The sequence below is a fragment of the Amphibalanus amphitrite genome, unplaced genomic scaffold (genome assembly GCF_019059575.1).
Source record: "Amphibalanus amphitrite isolate SeventyFive unplaced genomic scaffold, NRLGWU_Aamphi_draft 000166F_arrow, whole genome shotgun sequence".
Lineage (NCBI taxonomy): Eukaryota > Metazoa > Arthropoda > Thecostraca > Balanomorpha > Balanidae > Amphibalanus > Amphibalanus amphitrite.
In genome coordinates, this window is record NW_024881661.1 from 218,847 (window position 1) to 232,137 (window position 13,291).

The 13,291-nt window shown below is 48.0% G+C and overlaps 1 protein-coding gene across 3 annotated transcripts; it reads left to right on the plus strand.

Moving 5' to 3' along the window:
* The first annotated feature begins 1,705 nt into the window (after nucleotides 1-1,705).
* LOC122383526 (E3 ubiquitin-protein ligase RNF115-like) lies at nucleotides 1,706-12,716 on the plus strand. 3 transcript variants are annotated; one of them, XM_043370034.1, is made up of 9 exons: nucleotides 1,706-1,769; nucleotides 3,471-3,576; nucleotides 4,453-4,590; nucleotides 5,058-5,134; nucleotides 5,808-5,936; nucleotides 6,307-6,473; nucleotides 9,100-9,215; nucleotides 10,428-10,533; nucleotides 11,034-12,716. In XM_043370034.1, the coding sequence occupies exons 2-9, from the start codon at nucleotides 3,493-3,495 to the stop codon at nucleotides 11,042-11,044; spliced, it is 828 nt and encodes a 275-aa protein (XP_043225969.1). In that variant the 5' UTR covers nucleotides 1,706-1,769; nucleotides 3,471-3,492; the 3' UTR covers nucleotides 11,045-12,716. The 3 variants fall into 3 exon arrangements, with proteins under 3 accessions (XP_043225969.1, XP_043225970.1, XP_043225971.1); XM_043370035.1 differs by lacking the exon at nucleotides 1,706-1,769 and adding an exon at nucleotides 2,164-2,185; XM_043370036.1 differs by lacking the exon at nucleotides 1,706-1,769 and adding an exon at nucleotides 3,112-3,129.
* The last annotated feature ends 575 nt before the right edge of the window (nucleotides 12,717-13,291 follow it).

A 13,291-nucleotide genomic window follows, 5' to 3' on the forward strand; every position in this document is an offset into this window, starting at 1 on the left:
GACAACTGAACCAGTGGACAACTGAACCAGTGGACAACTGAACCAGTGGACAACTGAACCAGTAGACAACTGAACCAGTGACAACTGAACCAGTGACAACTGAACCAGTGACAACTGAACCTGTATGACAACTGAACCAGTGACAACTGAACCAGTGACAACTGAACCAGTGGACAACTGAACCAGTGACAACTGAACCAGTGACAACTGAACCACTAACCAGTAGCCCAGCAAGCAATTTTACTCCGGGCCTAAGCAGGCTGAAGTGCGGCTTGCCCGATATTTTTAGTCGGGCTAAAGTCGGCTAGCGCTTGGACTAAAGTCGGCAAGTGCTTGGGCTAAAGACTAAAGTCGGCGTATGACACAAAAACGCCGACTAAAGCCAATGCTCTGCCGGAGGCAGTGTCCCAAAATTTGTAGATGTGGGTGGGAAACGACATCCAAATGCAAATCATTTTCCACTCTCACCTCCAGTTTTCAAGCCCAATTTTCCACTCCCAATTCCACTGAGAAGGAGCAGTTGCGGGAATGGTTGTATTACATCTGTCACAATTGTAGATAGATTAATGTTTTTGATCATTTTCCCACTCTTTTTGGGCCTTACCTGACCGACAATTTTTCACTCTCATCTTTTTTTTTGGTCAGCAATTTTCCCTTCTGACACCCAAGCAAAAATATGATTTTGGTACACTGGCCGGAGGTATATGCCCTCTCGGCGAGCTCAGGACAGCCGTTGTTTAGCCCTAGTTGTGCGACGTTTGGCGTAAGCCCGATGTAAGCCCGAGCAGTGAATCCATTTATATACCGGAGATTCCTCTGGGCCCAGGCGGGCTGAACTCTGCCAAGCCCACGTTGCGTGCCCTGTCTGTCCCGATTTAGGTCATCAAAGTGAATATTATTTATACGTTGTTAACTATTCGGGCGTCCCAAGTGGGCGGAACGGTTACCACACCAGTTCGCGACCACCAGGCTCTGTCAGCCCTGTCAGCCGTCGTACGGCTCTCGGACGGACACTCTAATAGATCGGACACAGATCAATTGGCAGACCGGCAGATTGGCACAGACCGTCCGTCCAGCCACGCGCTACCTTATACCTATACAGCGCAGGCCGCAGTACGATATTAGTTGTTTCTGGTTCAGTTGTCCACTGGTTCAGTCGTCCACTAGTTCAGTTGCCATACTGGTTCAGTTGTCACTGGTTCAGTTGTCACTGGTTCAGTTGTCCACTGGTTCAGTTGTCACTGGTTCAGTTGTCACTGGTTCAGTTGTTTACTGGTTCAGTTGTCACTGGTTCAGTTGTCACTGGTTCAGTTGTCATACTGGTTCAGTTGTCATACTGGTTCAGTTGTCACTGGTTCAGTTGTCACTGGTTCAGTTGTCACTGGTTCAGTTGTCCACTGGTTCAGTTGTCCACTGGTTCAGTTGTCACTGGTTCAGTTGTCCCTGGTTCAGTTGTCACTGGTTCAGTTGTCGCTGGTTCAGTTGTCACTGGTTCAGTTGTCGCTGGCTCAGTTGTCACTGGCTCAGTTGTCACTGGTTCAGTTATCACTGGTTTAGTTTTACTGGTTCAGTTGTCCCTGGTTCAGTTGTCACTGGTTCAGTTGTCTGCCTACCGTTGCTGACCCTATGCAAGTCTTCACGGACATAGATAGCAGTCGAATAGTGATGTAGCATTTCATTAGGGAATTCCTTAAACCCGAACCTTGACATGCATGTTTTATACGAATCTGACGCGAATCATTTGGACTCAGTTTCAAGCAAGATTTCAAGTAAGAAATTATATAGTCTAGGCGCCGTAATTACGATTTATATCATCAGAAAGTGTGTGTCTTGCTCATAGATATACAGACGTCTTGCTGTTGGTCTTCTGATGTGTGATTTTCTAAAGTTTGTGGATTTTGTTTTTAAATTAGGGCTCACTATGATTAGAGTGCCTCACACAACATTCTCACCAGCATAATTTCCTATTTTTCATTATGTTGATTGTTGCATGACAATTTTTTAATTTGCCTGTTTGATTTAAATTGGGCTAAAATAGTTACTTAAGCCCCAAATATTGGGGGGGCGGTCCCGTAGCCCGGTAGAGCGTTGGACTCTGTGTGGTGAGAGCACACGTTCCATCCTGGTTACAATAGTCCGGGCTCTAAGCATGACAGGCGCTTGACATTTATGGGCCTCCTGACAGGTATGGTTATGGATGCGGTTGGTGGCAGGCCATAGCCAGGCGAAGTCAGTGAGGGGACCGGCCGTATGAAGCTATGTTTACACGTTAAACTTTGGGCTCTAAATTCTGCCATAGAACTGGAATTGCGCGATTGCAAACAATGCAACGGGCTCCGCTTAGTGGTGGCTCTGTCCTTGTGAATCCTTCCAATCAAAAGGTTCGAACTAAATTTATAAAACAAAAATATTGGATCCCCGGCCCATTCCCCTCTTCAAATATAAATATTAGGGGTCATTATGCAATTCAACTTATGAGTGACATCAGTAAAGACTACATAATTTTATAACTACATAGAACTACACCATCTTAATAAAGATTAAATAGTGTTTGGTGCCCATGCCTTAAAGTGACCATCCCACCTTAACATTAGTTTTGAGTTGAGATAGCCAAATTGGTGGCCATGGCCTGCAAATACCGGTTTGGGCACTCACAACATCGAAAAATGCTTTAATTCGGAGATATGGAATTTCAAACTTGCAGTTTTCAGATTCTAAGGGGCTAATGCATTGAGATGCCCCCTTAGAATTTGTGACGTCAGCGGTGATCTAACGATTTTAAAACCTTATACTAACATCTTTGTAAAGCAGTGGTGGTATATGCTATTTGCGCGCAACATCTGCCGCGAACGCCGCACCTCCAAAATGAAGTCGCTAGGAACAGCGGAGATCCCAAAAATGTAAACAAAAGTAAAAGTCTAATATCTTGAAAACCGGTGAATATTTTTCGGTGAGATTTGGTAGATATTCGTTTTTGCTCTTTCTGAACCGAGCGACATCACTCTCATGCCAATTCATTAAATTTTTTGAAGGTGGGAGGGTCCCTTTAAAGTGTCATTTTTAACATAAAATCTTATTTTGATACACAGATAACAGTAGTACTACTGTTATCTGTGGTTGATATAATGAGTATTTTGAGACAGGATTAGGAAGGCAAATAATTAGTCATTCCGGTGTCTTGGAGCATAATGGTGAAATAAGATAAGGGTGTGCCTGGTGCCATTTATATTTTACTATTTTTGCGAGGTACCTACCTGATTTTACACATGGCACAGTTGATCCCACAGCTGCTATTTCCATTTTCTTGAGCATCTGTAAAAGTAAAGCAGACAGCTTAGCATGGGAAGTCTTTCACTTCCTTTTCAACTCTGGCACATTTAGATGTGGACTGCGGAGTTGCGGACTCACTCTATTGAAGTAGCTCCAATCTAATGACTTATTCCTGATAATGTTCCTGCTCTGATCGACAGTTGGTAGACAGCTCAGAACACCATGGCTGAGGCGTCGGGTGTGGCAACTACAGATACACAGTACTTCTGCCACATCTGCAACAAGGACATCACCCCAGTGGTGCCGGTAAGGGCCGCTCTTAGATCTGACCGTCAAACTTCAGCCTACTTTTGCTGTGTGCCGCGGAATCGAGACAATCCCTGGAACGGGTTGGGTTAAATAATTGATATAGCTATGTGCTGATATTACAAACTGGACAGTCTGTGTAGAAAATTATTCATTAGTCTGTATCAGCTTTTTGCCTATCAAAATCGATGTGTTCTTAGGTACTTGTTTGATGTTCAAAGGCTGGTGTTTTGTGATCTTTGTCCCTTGAGGAGTGCTATCTTGCGAATCTGTCGCTCTTCGATTGCTCAGTTTGGGTGGGCGCGACGAACTGACAAGCTTTCCTCCTGCTCGAATTGACATACTTTCCTCCCTCTTGAGCTGACAGACTTTCCCTCCTCTCGAGCTGACTGACTTTTCTTCCTCTCAAGTCTCGAACTTGATCAGACGATCGACGACCATCTCACGAGACGCGTTTACGGGCGTATCTATGGGCATAAGCTGAATAATGAACATATTACATGACGGTGACTCTGGGCCTGAACGGAACCCGACCCTGACCGTGACCGGACCTGAGCTGATAATAAATGAACCGTGACTTGGCCGTGACCTGACCATTAACGTTACCGTCGCCTTGACCCGACCGTTATTGTGACCTGTCCATTGCTTGATCTAGATCTGACCATGATAGTTAGATCTAGATTCTAGATCTAGACCGTTATCGTGACTAAACCGTGACCTGGCAGCTACCGTATTCTGACGGTTACCGCAACCGGAACGTTAATACTTGAGCCTCATCGGCATCGTTGCCGTGACATGACCGTCACCGTAACCATACCGTTACAAGGGTTGTGTCCTGGATGTAACCTAACCATGACATGACTGTGACCCCGGCAGGAGTACACCTGTCCCGACTGCCAGGGCGGCTTCATAGAGCAGCGAGACACGGAGGATGGCGGCTCGGCGGCGGCGGCCGACGACCCGGAGGATGAGCTGCCGCCGCTGAACGACCCGGCCATGCACGCCTTCTCACAGGTGAGCACTCGATGCCCCCCCCCCCCTCCCCCACCCCACCTACCCCCGCTGGACGACCCCGCCATTCACGCTTTTTCACAAGTTCGCAGACTTATCAGCATCCGTGACATCAGCTGCTTGTGCTCTTCACACATCGTATCTGACGTGGTTTTGCTTATTGATATAAGGGAGAGCTGCTCAAATGAGTTATTTAGCTGTTCCCCGTTCAGTACCTACATGTTTTTCTGCGTTGTTTTGTGTCTGTAGGCATTTTAGATATGAAAGATATGTAATTCACATTTGGTTTCAGTCGTTTTTTTAACGTGTTTTTTTTTCTGGTCAATAGGTGTATAATTGTTGTAATTGCTGCAATATATTGAAATTGAAATAACAAAACAGTAATTGAACTAATAGCAGCGCTGTTCCTACACCACTGGTGCCAGTCCCGCTCCTATAATTCTGACAGCGCCTTGTCGGCACTGTTTCAGCTGCTGAATATCGTTCCGCTGTCGTTCAACTCACCTCTGGTGATCGGAGGGAGGAACACGGGCCGGGGAGCCCCCGGGTAAGTACCGGAGCGTACATGTTTGGCTTAGGGTAATGACCGCCGCGTCACTAACTACTGTTGATTTAGCGACCGGTTCATTCCTAGGCTGGTGATCAAATATCTGGGCAGGGCGAGGAGGGAGGAGGATAGCTGTACAGCTGTGAATGAAAACTGACTGAGTCATTCGTTTGGATGAGAGTCGAGTCATTGCTGATGTGGCAGCGTTCCACTGCTATGGTGGCCTCTGGGACTTGGTCAATGTATCTATTCTATATTTATCCATCTATCTATCTATCTATCTATCTATCTATCTATCTATTTATCTATCTATCTATCTATCTATCTTCTATCTATCTATTTGTCTATCTAATCTAGGTATCTAATGTACATACTTTTCGCTGAGTCAACCCAGCTGGTGTTGCAGTTTTATCTAGCCAGCTGTATGTTGCCTCTGTGTTTTAGTTTGAAATGCTCAAAACACTGATTTACGTCACTGAGTTGCCGAAATTGCGCTTTCTTTTCACTTCTAAAGCAAGAAAAAACTTTTCACTTTGACAGAGGCAATTTTCCATGCTCGCGAAGGGAGATCAGATGTCAGTCCTGACAGTAATACCTTGCTTTATTTAGTACATGTGCAAAGAAGTACTTAGTCCGTCTCAGCACTCAGTCCCCATCCCTCTCCCCACTACAGAGGAGCGGCGAACGGCAGCCAGCAGCAGCAGCTGCCCCAGGCCGGCGGCTTTGTGGAGCTGCTCGACAATCTGTTCGCCAACTTCCACAACGTGCGAGTCAATGTGGACACGGGCGGCCAGGTGCCCATGTGAGTGCGTTAGGCGGGTCTGGGTGGGGATGTACTGAGCGGAATGCGCTATGGACGGCTTGTGTTGTGTGGGGGACGGGGATTGTAACGCGGACTATTTCATTTGCGGCTGGATGATTGTTTAGCGAAAGTCCGTTCTTGTTACCCTTTGTAGTTTTTGTTCATTTTTTCGCTGACTGTAAATTTAGAACGTATCCAAAATGTGTGAGGTGGACTTTCCACTCGCATATACGAGTATGATATATTCCATATAGTTTGGCGTATTTGTATCATCTCTGCGGCTATCTGCAGCTCCCCACTCTTCCTTCCACACATAAACACACACATACACATAAACATCCGTTATATCCCCCCCCCCCCTCACCGGCAGCCACTTCCGACTGCACGGCAACCCTGGCGACTACGCCTGGGGCAACGCCGAGCTGGACAGGATCGTGACGCAGCTATTGAACCAGCTGGACTCGAGCGGGCCGCCGCCGCTGGGCCAGGCGCTCATCCAGAGGCTGCCCACCGTCACCATTACCCAGGCCAGTGTCGGTCAGTATCAGTTTTGGAATAGTCATTTAGGGTCCTGGTCCCGGAGAATAAAATCTATCCGGAGAACAGGCCAGCTTTTCGAACAGCCCATAGCAAAACCATAGGTTCGGCCTACTAAATGTGATAAATAATAAGACCTGTGACTCTCGATGCCATTACTGCATATTTTAGGTGCAATAAAAGCAGTTTTTCGTCGCACAGGCGGGAAAATCTTCATGATTCCAGGTGCCGGAGCATAAATTTGTAAGGGAGAACAAAATATTTTGGACGCGACTGGGACCAGAAAAGGGTCTTATTTCCAACATTGGTCAGTATTGGATAGTTTGGTCAGTGTAGCAGGGTCACCATTACCTAGGGCAGTGTCGGTCAGTATGGCATGGTTACACGCAAGCCAGTGTCGGTCAGTATGGCAGGATCTCAGTATCAGTTTGTGTAGCGGGTCTTTGCATCACAGTATTCACAAAGGCCACTGTGTCGGCCAGTAGAACACGGTAACAGTATCACATAGGCCAGTGTCGGTCAGTATTGCACGGTCACATATGCACGGTCAGTATATCACAGTACGGACACAGGCCAGCTTGGGGTCAGTCACACCCAGGCCAGCTCGGTCAGTAAAAGTCGGGACAGGAAGGTTGTTTGCCACGCATGGAACGGACTGACTCCGGAATTTGTTTATTTATTTATTTACTCTTTGACGTGTTACATGGCCTTAATTCGGGTCGTTCGGGGGGAAGGGGCTCAACAGTTGCTCAATAATCAAAATTCAATACAGATAGCGAGGTACGGTATTTCTGGGACGTTTCCAAAAACATTTGACTTTGAAACGACATATTTTTGTATTCATCATAGTCCCTATTACGTTCAGGCACGCCTGTCAAGTCGAGCTTATCCAGTGAAACCGTCACAGGAGACATTCTCCGCTGGGCCAGGCGCTGGAAGACGGCGCTGGAAGACCTTTCACGCGCTGTTGTTTGGAACAGGATCCCGGTTGTAGCCACAAACTGATGTGGGGTCTTGTGTTATCGTGTTTTGAATGGACTGTTGTGGCTATGACTGGACTATGAACTTTCGACGTCAAATTTTCCGATTTGAACGACACGTTTCGGTCAACAACGATCGGTGATTGTGTCGACTTGTCCTTAACTTTAACCCGCGCATGACTGGGGGGGGGGGGGCTCTACAGAGCCCCCCCCCTCATGTTTTTCAGCAATATCTTCTAAACCGTTTGACGGATCAACACGAAACTTGCGGTACCCTCAGAGGCATCAATTTGACACCTTGTGTTAAAATTTCCACTTTCTAGCTACCATAGTTAAGCCGGGAATGACGTCAGAGTGACGTCATGTCGGCCGATTTTCATGCAAAATACTGAAATACGGCAAACGCTCTCAAGAGCTCAGTTTTAAAGCTAGATCCATTTTCTTTGCATGAGTGGACTACAAATACATGTAGCTATCGAACTGCTATCTCGAATTTTCGAAATTTTGAAAGTTTTGAAAAATACTTATTTACAATTACAAAAATATATTTTTTGATTTTTTTTCTCAAAAAGTTTTTGACTTTTCGCAAAAACCGGAATATATGTGATAGAACACACACTGATGAAATACATTTGCAAGTTTTAGCCCAATATCTTCAAAAATAGCCAAGTTATTCGCATTATTGTCAAAATTTTACAATTTTATGTTTTTTTTTAAATCCATTTTTCAGTACGTTTTTGACGTCGTACAGCAATATAAATGGCACCATCGTGTTCCTGAGCTCAAACTGCATCTGATAGGCACCTTTTTTGTTGAAAAATTTCATTTTCAAAATTTGACTTTTTCTGACCTGAAAGTGACCTGACCTCCGGTAAATTCAGCTGACAATGACCTCAAATGACACAGACGACACTATTTTCGAAATCTACGAGTAAAATGGACCATAAAACATGCGTCACGTGACCGATACATGATATACAATTTTCGTGACCTAGGATGACCTGGCCTTGACCTTAAAAATTTGAAGTAAAAGTTCGGTACCCTCAGGGTATCTAAGGCATCCGTCAAGGAGTGCGTAAACCAAAAATGAGCTTGATCGGACCGGCGGTCCGGCGGACAGAGCCTAAATTGTGTACTAACAAAAATGTCGATAATTTTTACTTTGACCTGACCTGTGACGTCATCGGTGACCTCGAGGTCAATGAAAATAGGTTTCGCTTGACAGTTTTTCCAGGGCTATCAGACGCCGTTTGAATTTTGACGATCGGCCCAGTAGTTTCGGAGATAGGAGGGGGGGCTCTGGAGAGCCCCCCCCCCCCCCAGTCACTCGCGTTATGGAAAATACCCCAGTCATGCGCGGGTTAAAGAGCTGTCATTTATATGATGTTATTATTTACTGTCACAAGACCCCAAAAATTTCGTGCTATCAACAAAAAGGTAATGGCTCGATGAGACGATGTGTTCACTTTTGCTGCAATTTTTTTGCAAGGCTGTCGCTGCCTAAGTGAAAATACCCACCTGCGTCGTAATATATCTTTAGAGTAATGTGGCCTTTGTGTGCTTTTTACCAGAACGTACGAACAACCATCTATCACAACAACCACTGCCGGGCCCTTTTCATCCACTGATGATTCGCCTGCTTTCAGACGCCAACCTGCAGTGCATGGTGTGCTTTGAGGACTACAAGCTCGACGAGAAGGTGCGGGAGCTGCCCTGTTCACATCTCTACCACAGCATCTGCATAGTGCCCTGGCTAGAACTGGTGAGTCCGTGCATCTGCATAGTGCCCTGGCTAGAACTGGTGAGTCCGTGCATCTGCATAGTGCCCTGGCTAGAACTGGTGAGTCCGTGCATCTGCATAGTTCCCTGGCTAGAGCTGGTGAGTTCGTGCCTTTTCTGAAGAACAGTACCTTAGTAAGTGTGTGTGGGAGCCGTGATGGTGATTACTGAAGTGTGATTGGTTGGCTGTAGTGGCCATTGAGCCTTCGGGACTAGGTGGCGAGATGTTGGGGTGCGATACTCTGAGTGGGGCATCATACACTGGGGTATGATGCCTCAATGCCTCATAACTGGGTTATGATGCCCCATACACTGGGGTATGATGCCCCGCTGGCTAGCGGGCCACACTGCTGCCGTCCAAAGGCAAAACCGCATATGTCGGGTCAGGTCATGACCCGACATATGCGTTTTTGCCTTTGGACGGCAGACTGCACGTCAGTCACTAAGTACGCTTCACTCTGACACCAGCTGATGGCATGACCTTCCCGATTTGGGGGTGAGTCTGGTTATATAACTCAGTTATATAACTCATTGACAGCGAGTGCAGGTGCAGTTTTGACCAGGGGAAGCTCTGACTAAACGCCAGATTGTGATAAAGCTGTAAAGAAGTGTGCACTCAAATCGCGTATGAGCTACTCTAGCTGGTATGCCATCAGAGCACACATTAAAAGTAGCTAGCATGATAAGACTGCGGCTGCATAGTTCGTAGCGAGGTCAGCTCCGTAACCGACTGCCATGCTGATATCAAACAGTAGGTAGATAACAGTTGCAGAAAGAGCTTGGTAACGGGGGATTGAGAGGAAAATTGTATTTCATCTTCAACTTTTATTCGGAAGCTACTACTATATTTGAGGGGGATGATGCTACGCTTTTGACCAAAGCATGAGGTTGGTTGATATTTTGGCGTGTAGCCGATGGTTTAAGGCGAGTGTCCGATGGTCCATACTCCATAACCCTGTCAGAATACACACTATTATCATTATGACGTGCGGGCATTTGATCATGATTGGTTCGTATCAGCATGACTTGGATGAATAAGGGAACTTTGCGTTTTAGCCTTTATTGTCAGTGCGCCTCACACGACTATCGACCGCCTGATCTCTTAATTGTCACCACTCATCGCGAATTGCCCAGTGTCCAGACTTCTCTACACGTATCTCGCCCCAGCCCTGAGAACACTTCCCTCCGTCCGCAGCACGGCACGTGTCCTGTGTGTCGCAGCAACGTGGACCCATCGGCGGCACCTCAGAAACCGCCGCCGGCCGCCCGGCCGCCCGAGCCGGGGCCGTCCAGTCGACCAGGTCAGTCGCGCTGGGAACCCATGTAGGTGGCGCTACGAGCTCCGGCCGCTGGGGTCGGACGGCTTGTCACGGTGGTTGATTCTTTCATTTGTTTCGATGTCATTTTATGATCATCTGCTGGTTGTGCTGTTTTAGTCATCATCGACGTTTTTCCCCTTGATTTTTTATAAGCAGTTGGATTTTTGCTCATATTGCTCATATGTGGCTCAATAGATTGGCGTTATGTTATGCAGGCGACAACATTGTTCAAGGGACGAAGTCATAGCTGATGGTACGACCTAGGATATCAAATTTCTTGCATTGTCCCTCAGTGAGCTGAACGTTTGTTTCTGAGTGCAGATGGTCTTATACCGGGGGAAGTGAAATGGAGCGAATTGGAAAGCCGCAGCAACTTAGTGGCCTTGCAACTTCAACCATCATAGCTTGGAACGAAGCATGCAATATCTCCAAGATGCGAGTTCCTTCCTCGAGGTTAATTATGCCCCGGCGGCCATCCACAGATCAGCCGTGAGACCGCGCTAATATGAAGCCATGCAGAGAGAGAGTCGTCAATGACTGGTCGCGCCTGTGATACCGCGCCGCCGCCGCCGCCGCCGCCGCCTTCCCCGTTCATCCAGCCCCTCTGGAGGTCAGGTGGAGTCCCTCTGGAGGTCGGGGGAGTCCCTCTGGAGGTCAGGTGGAGTCCCTCTGGAGGTCGGGGGAGTCCCTCTGGAGGTCGGGTGGAGTCCCTCTGGAGGACGGGTGGAGCCCTCTGGAGGTCGGGGGAGTCCCTCTGGAGGACGGGTGGAGCCCTCTGGAGGTCGGGGGAGCCCCTCTGGAGGTCGAGCGGGGTCGGGGTGGCGGTCAGAGGCAGCTGGCAGCACCAGCCTCCCCCGGCAGGGCGGCGCGGCCGGGGCCTTAACGCTTGCTGTGTGCGTGTGTGTGCGTATCTAAGAGTATGTAGCATGAGTGTGTGTGTGCGTTTGCGGTGTATTAAAAGTCCTGGATAGTACCGATGTTCAGTACGGTTGGCTTCCCTGTTGAAGAACATTCTGGTCTTGCAATCAGCAGCAGTGAAAATGATTCGGACCTTGACGAACGAGTGCAGCGACTCGCGCCTGGATTCAGGGACTATCCAGCTGCTCTGCGGCGGCGGTGTTCGTCTCTGTCGAGCTCGCAGCTCAGTCCAGCCCGGAGGACAGTTCAGGGAACTGGGGTGGCACGCAGGGAGGGCAGGGCGCCCGGGGGTTGTCCTGGATGTGTGTCTGAACTGAGCGCGGCACTTTTAACGGCGACCGCTCGGTTCGGCTGGCGTCGCGGAGTGGAGATATAATCAATCAGTATGTGATGCAGCAGTTCACCGCCACGCTATTCGGCTATTCGCTGCTTAGTCGCGCCATAGTCGCCCGGTGTCTGATTTGTATTATGCGATGCAGAAAGTCTGTTTCTTGCGGTGATTTTGTTCAGTGCTGCTTTATTTACATGTTAATGGTGATATACTTGGTGAGTTTGATCGCCAAAATTGGCCGCTGCAGCGCTGGGTCGTGTCATGGAAACAAGTTATCTTACCGACAATGGTGCCCGAATAAATAAATCGGTGTTAGACGAGAGGAATCAACATAGATGAGATATCGGTGTCTCACAAGTCACAAGGTTCAGTGGCGACGCAGAGTGGCAAATAAAACGACTTTGGGAGCGATCGAACCAGTCGGCATTTTACTATGATGACCGTGCTAGACGAGTGCCGAACGACATTGAGTGCCACCCGAGTGTCATTGACTATCGCTGAGTGCCGGATGAGTGTCGTTGACCACCTGGTGAGCGGGTCAGGGTGTTGTACCCGGCATACCGACTGTAGTACGCGGTTCCTATTGTGGCTCGGCGGGGCTGCCACCCCTCCCGTTTGCAGTGTACGCCACGCCCTGGGTTTGGCCGACAGTGAAAGACGGCCTTCGTAGTAACTAATAACCAATGTCACGATTGAACTTTGGAATGTGGCTTTGCAGGCTTATCATGGGAAAGGATGGCATGTCTTACAGCTTTGGTAGTCCTAACGTACCGCTCCCTAATGGGAGGATCTGGCTGCCTTCAGCGAAGGCATATTCAAGGAAAAAATTGTCACAAATTATGATCGACGCCATTGAAAGCTTCTTGTAAATTGCCGCTGATACAGATGCTCGGTGAATATATGTCTCATCGGTTCCTTCACGTGTTTGAACCCGGGTGGTGTCTGCAGGCTGACATCTGGTTGCTGACCTCTGACTGCAGACTTTTCGACATCTGGTCATGACCAGGTCATGACCACAGTTGACCACCATGGTCATCCCATGCCCATGTCCACTGCCCGTGGACCCGTATTCTATAGTACCTACCGTCAGCTGAGCAGCTTTTTGTGCGGGCTGTTTGAGCCCCGCACCCTACAGAGGGGAGTTCCATCAAGGCCACCTGGGTGTCGGATCTCCGTCCCGGCTCTCCAAGGCTGGCGCTGCCTGGCCCGGTTTCTACTGCCCCGCACTGGAGCTATTATCAGATCGGAGCCGAACCTAGCCCCGCTAATGGACTAACCCTCTCCTAACCCCAGTCCCCTCGGCCTTCACTAGTTAACGCTTTCAATCAATATGCCTAATTAGCGATCCGAATAATAATATAGATTGGTATGAATGCCATTTAGCATCGTTAATTAGTTGTCTATTGAACACAGAAATGCGAGTTTGACCCGTGACCCACATCATACCTTTGAGGTCATGCGACTTTATCAACATCAGCATGATTTTGGATA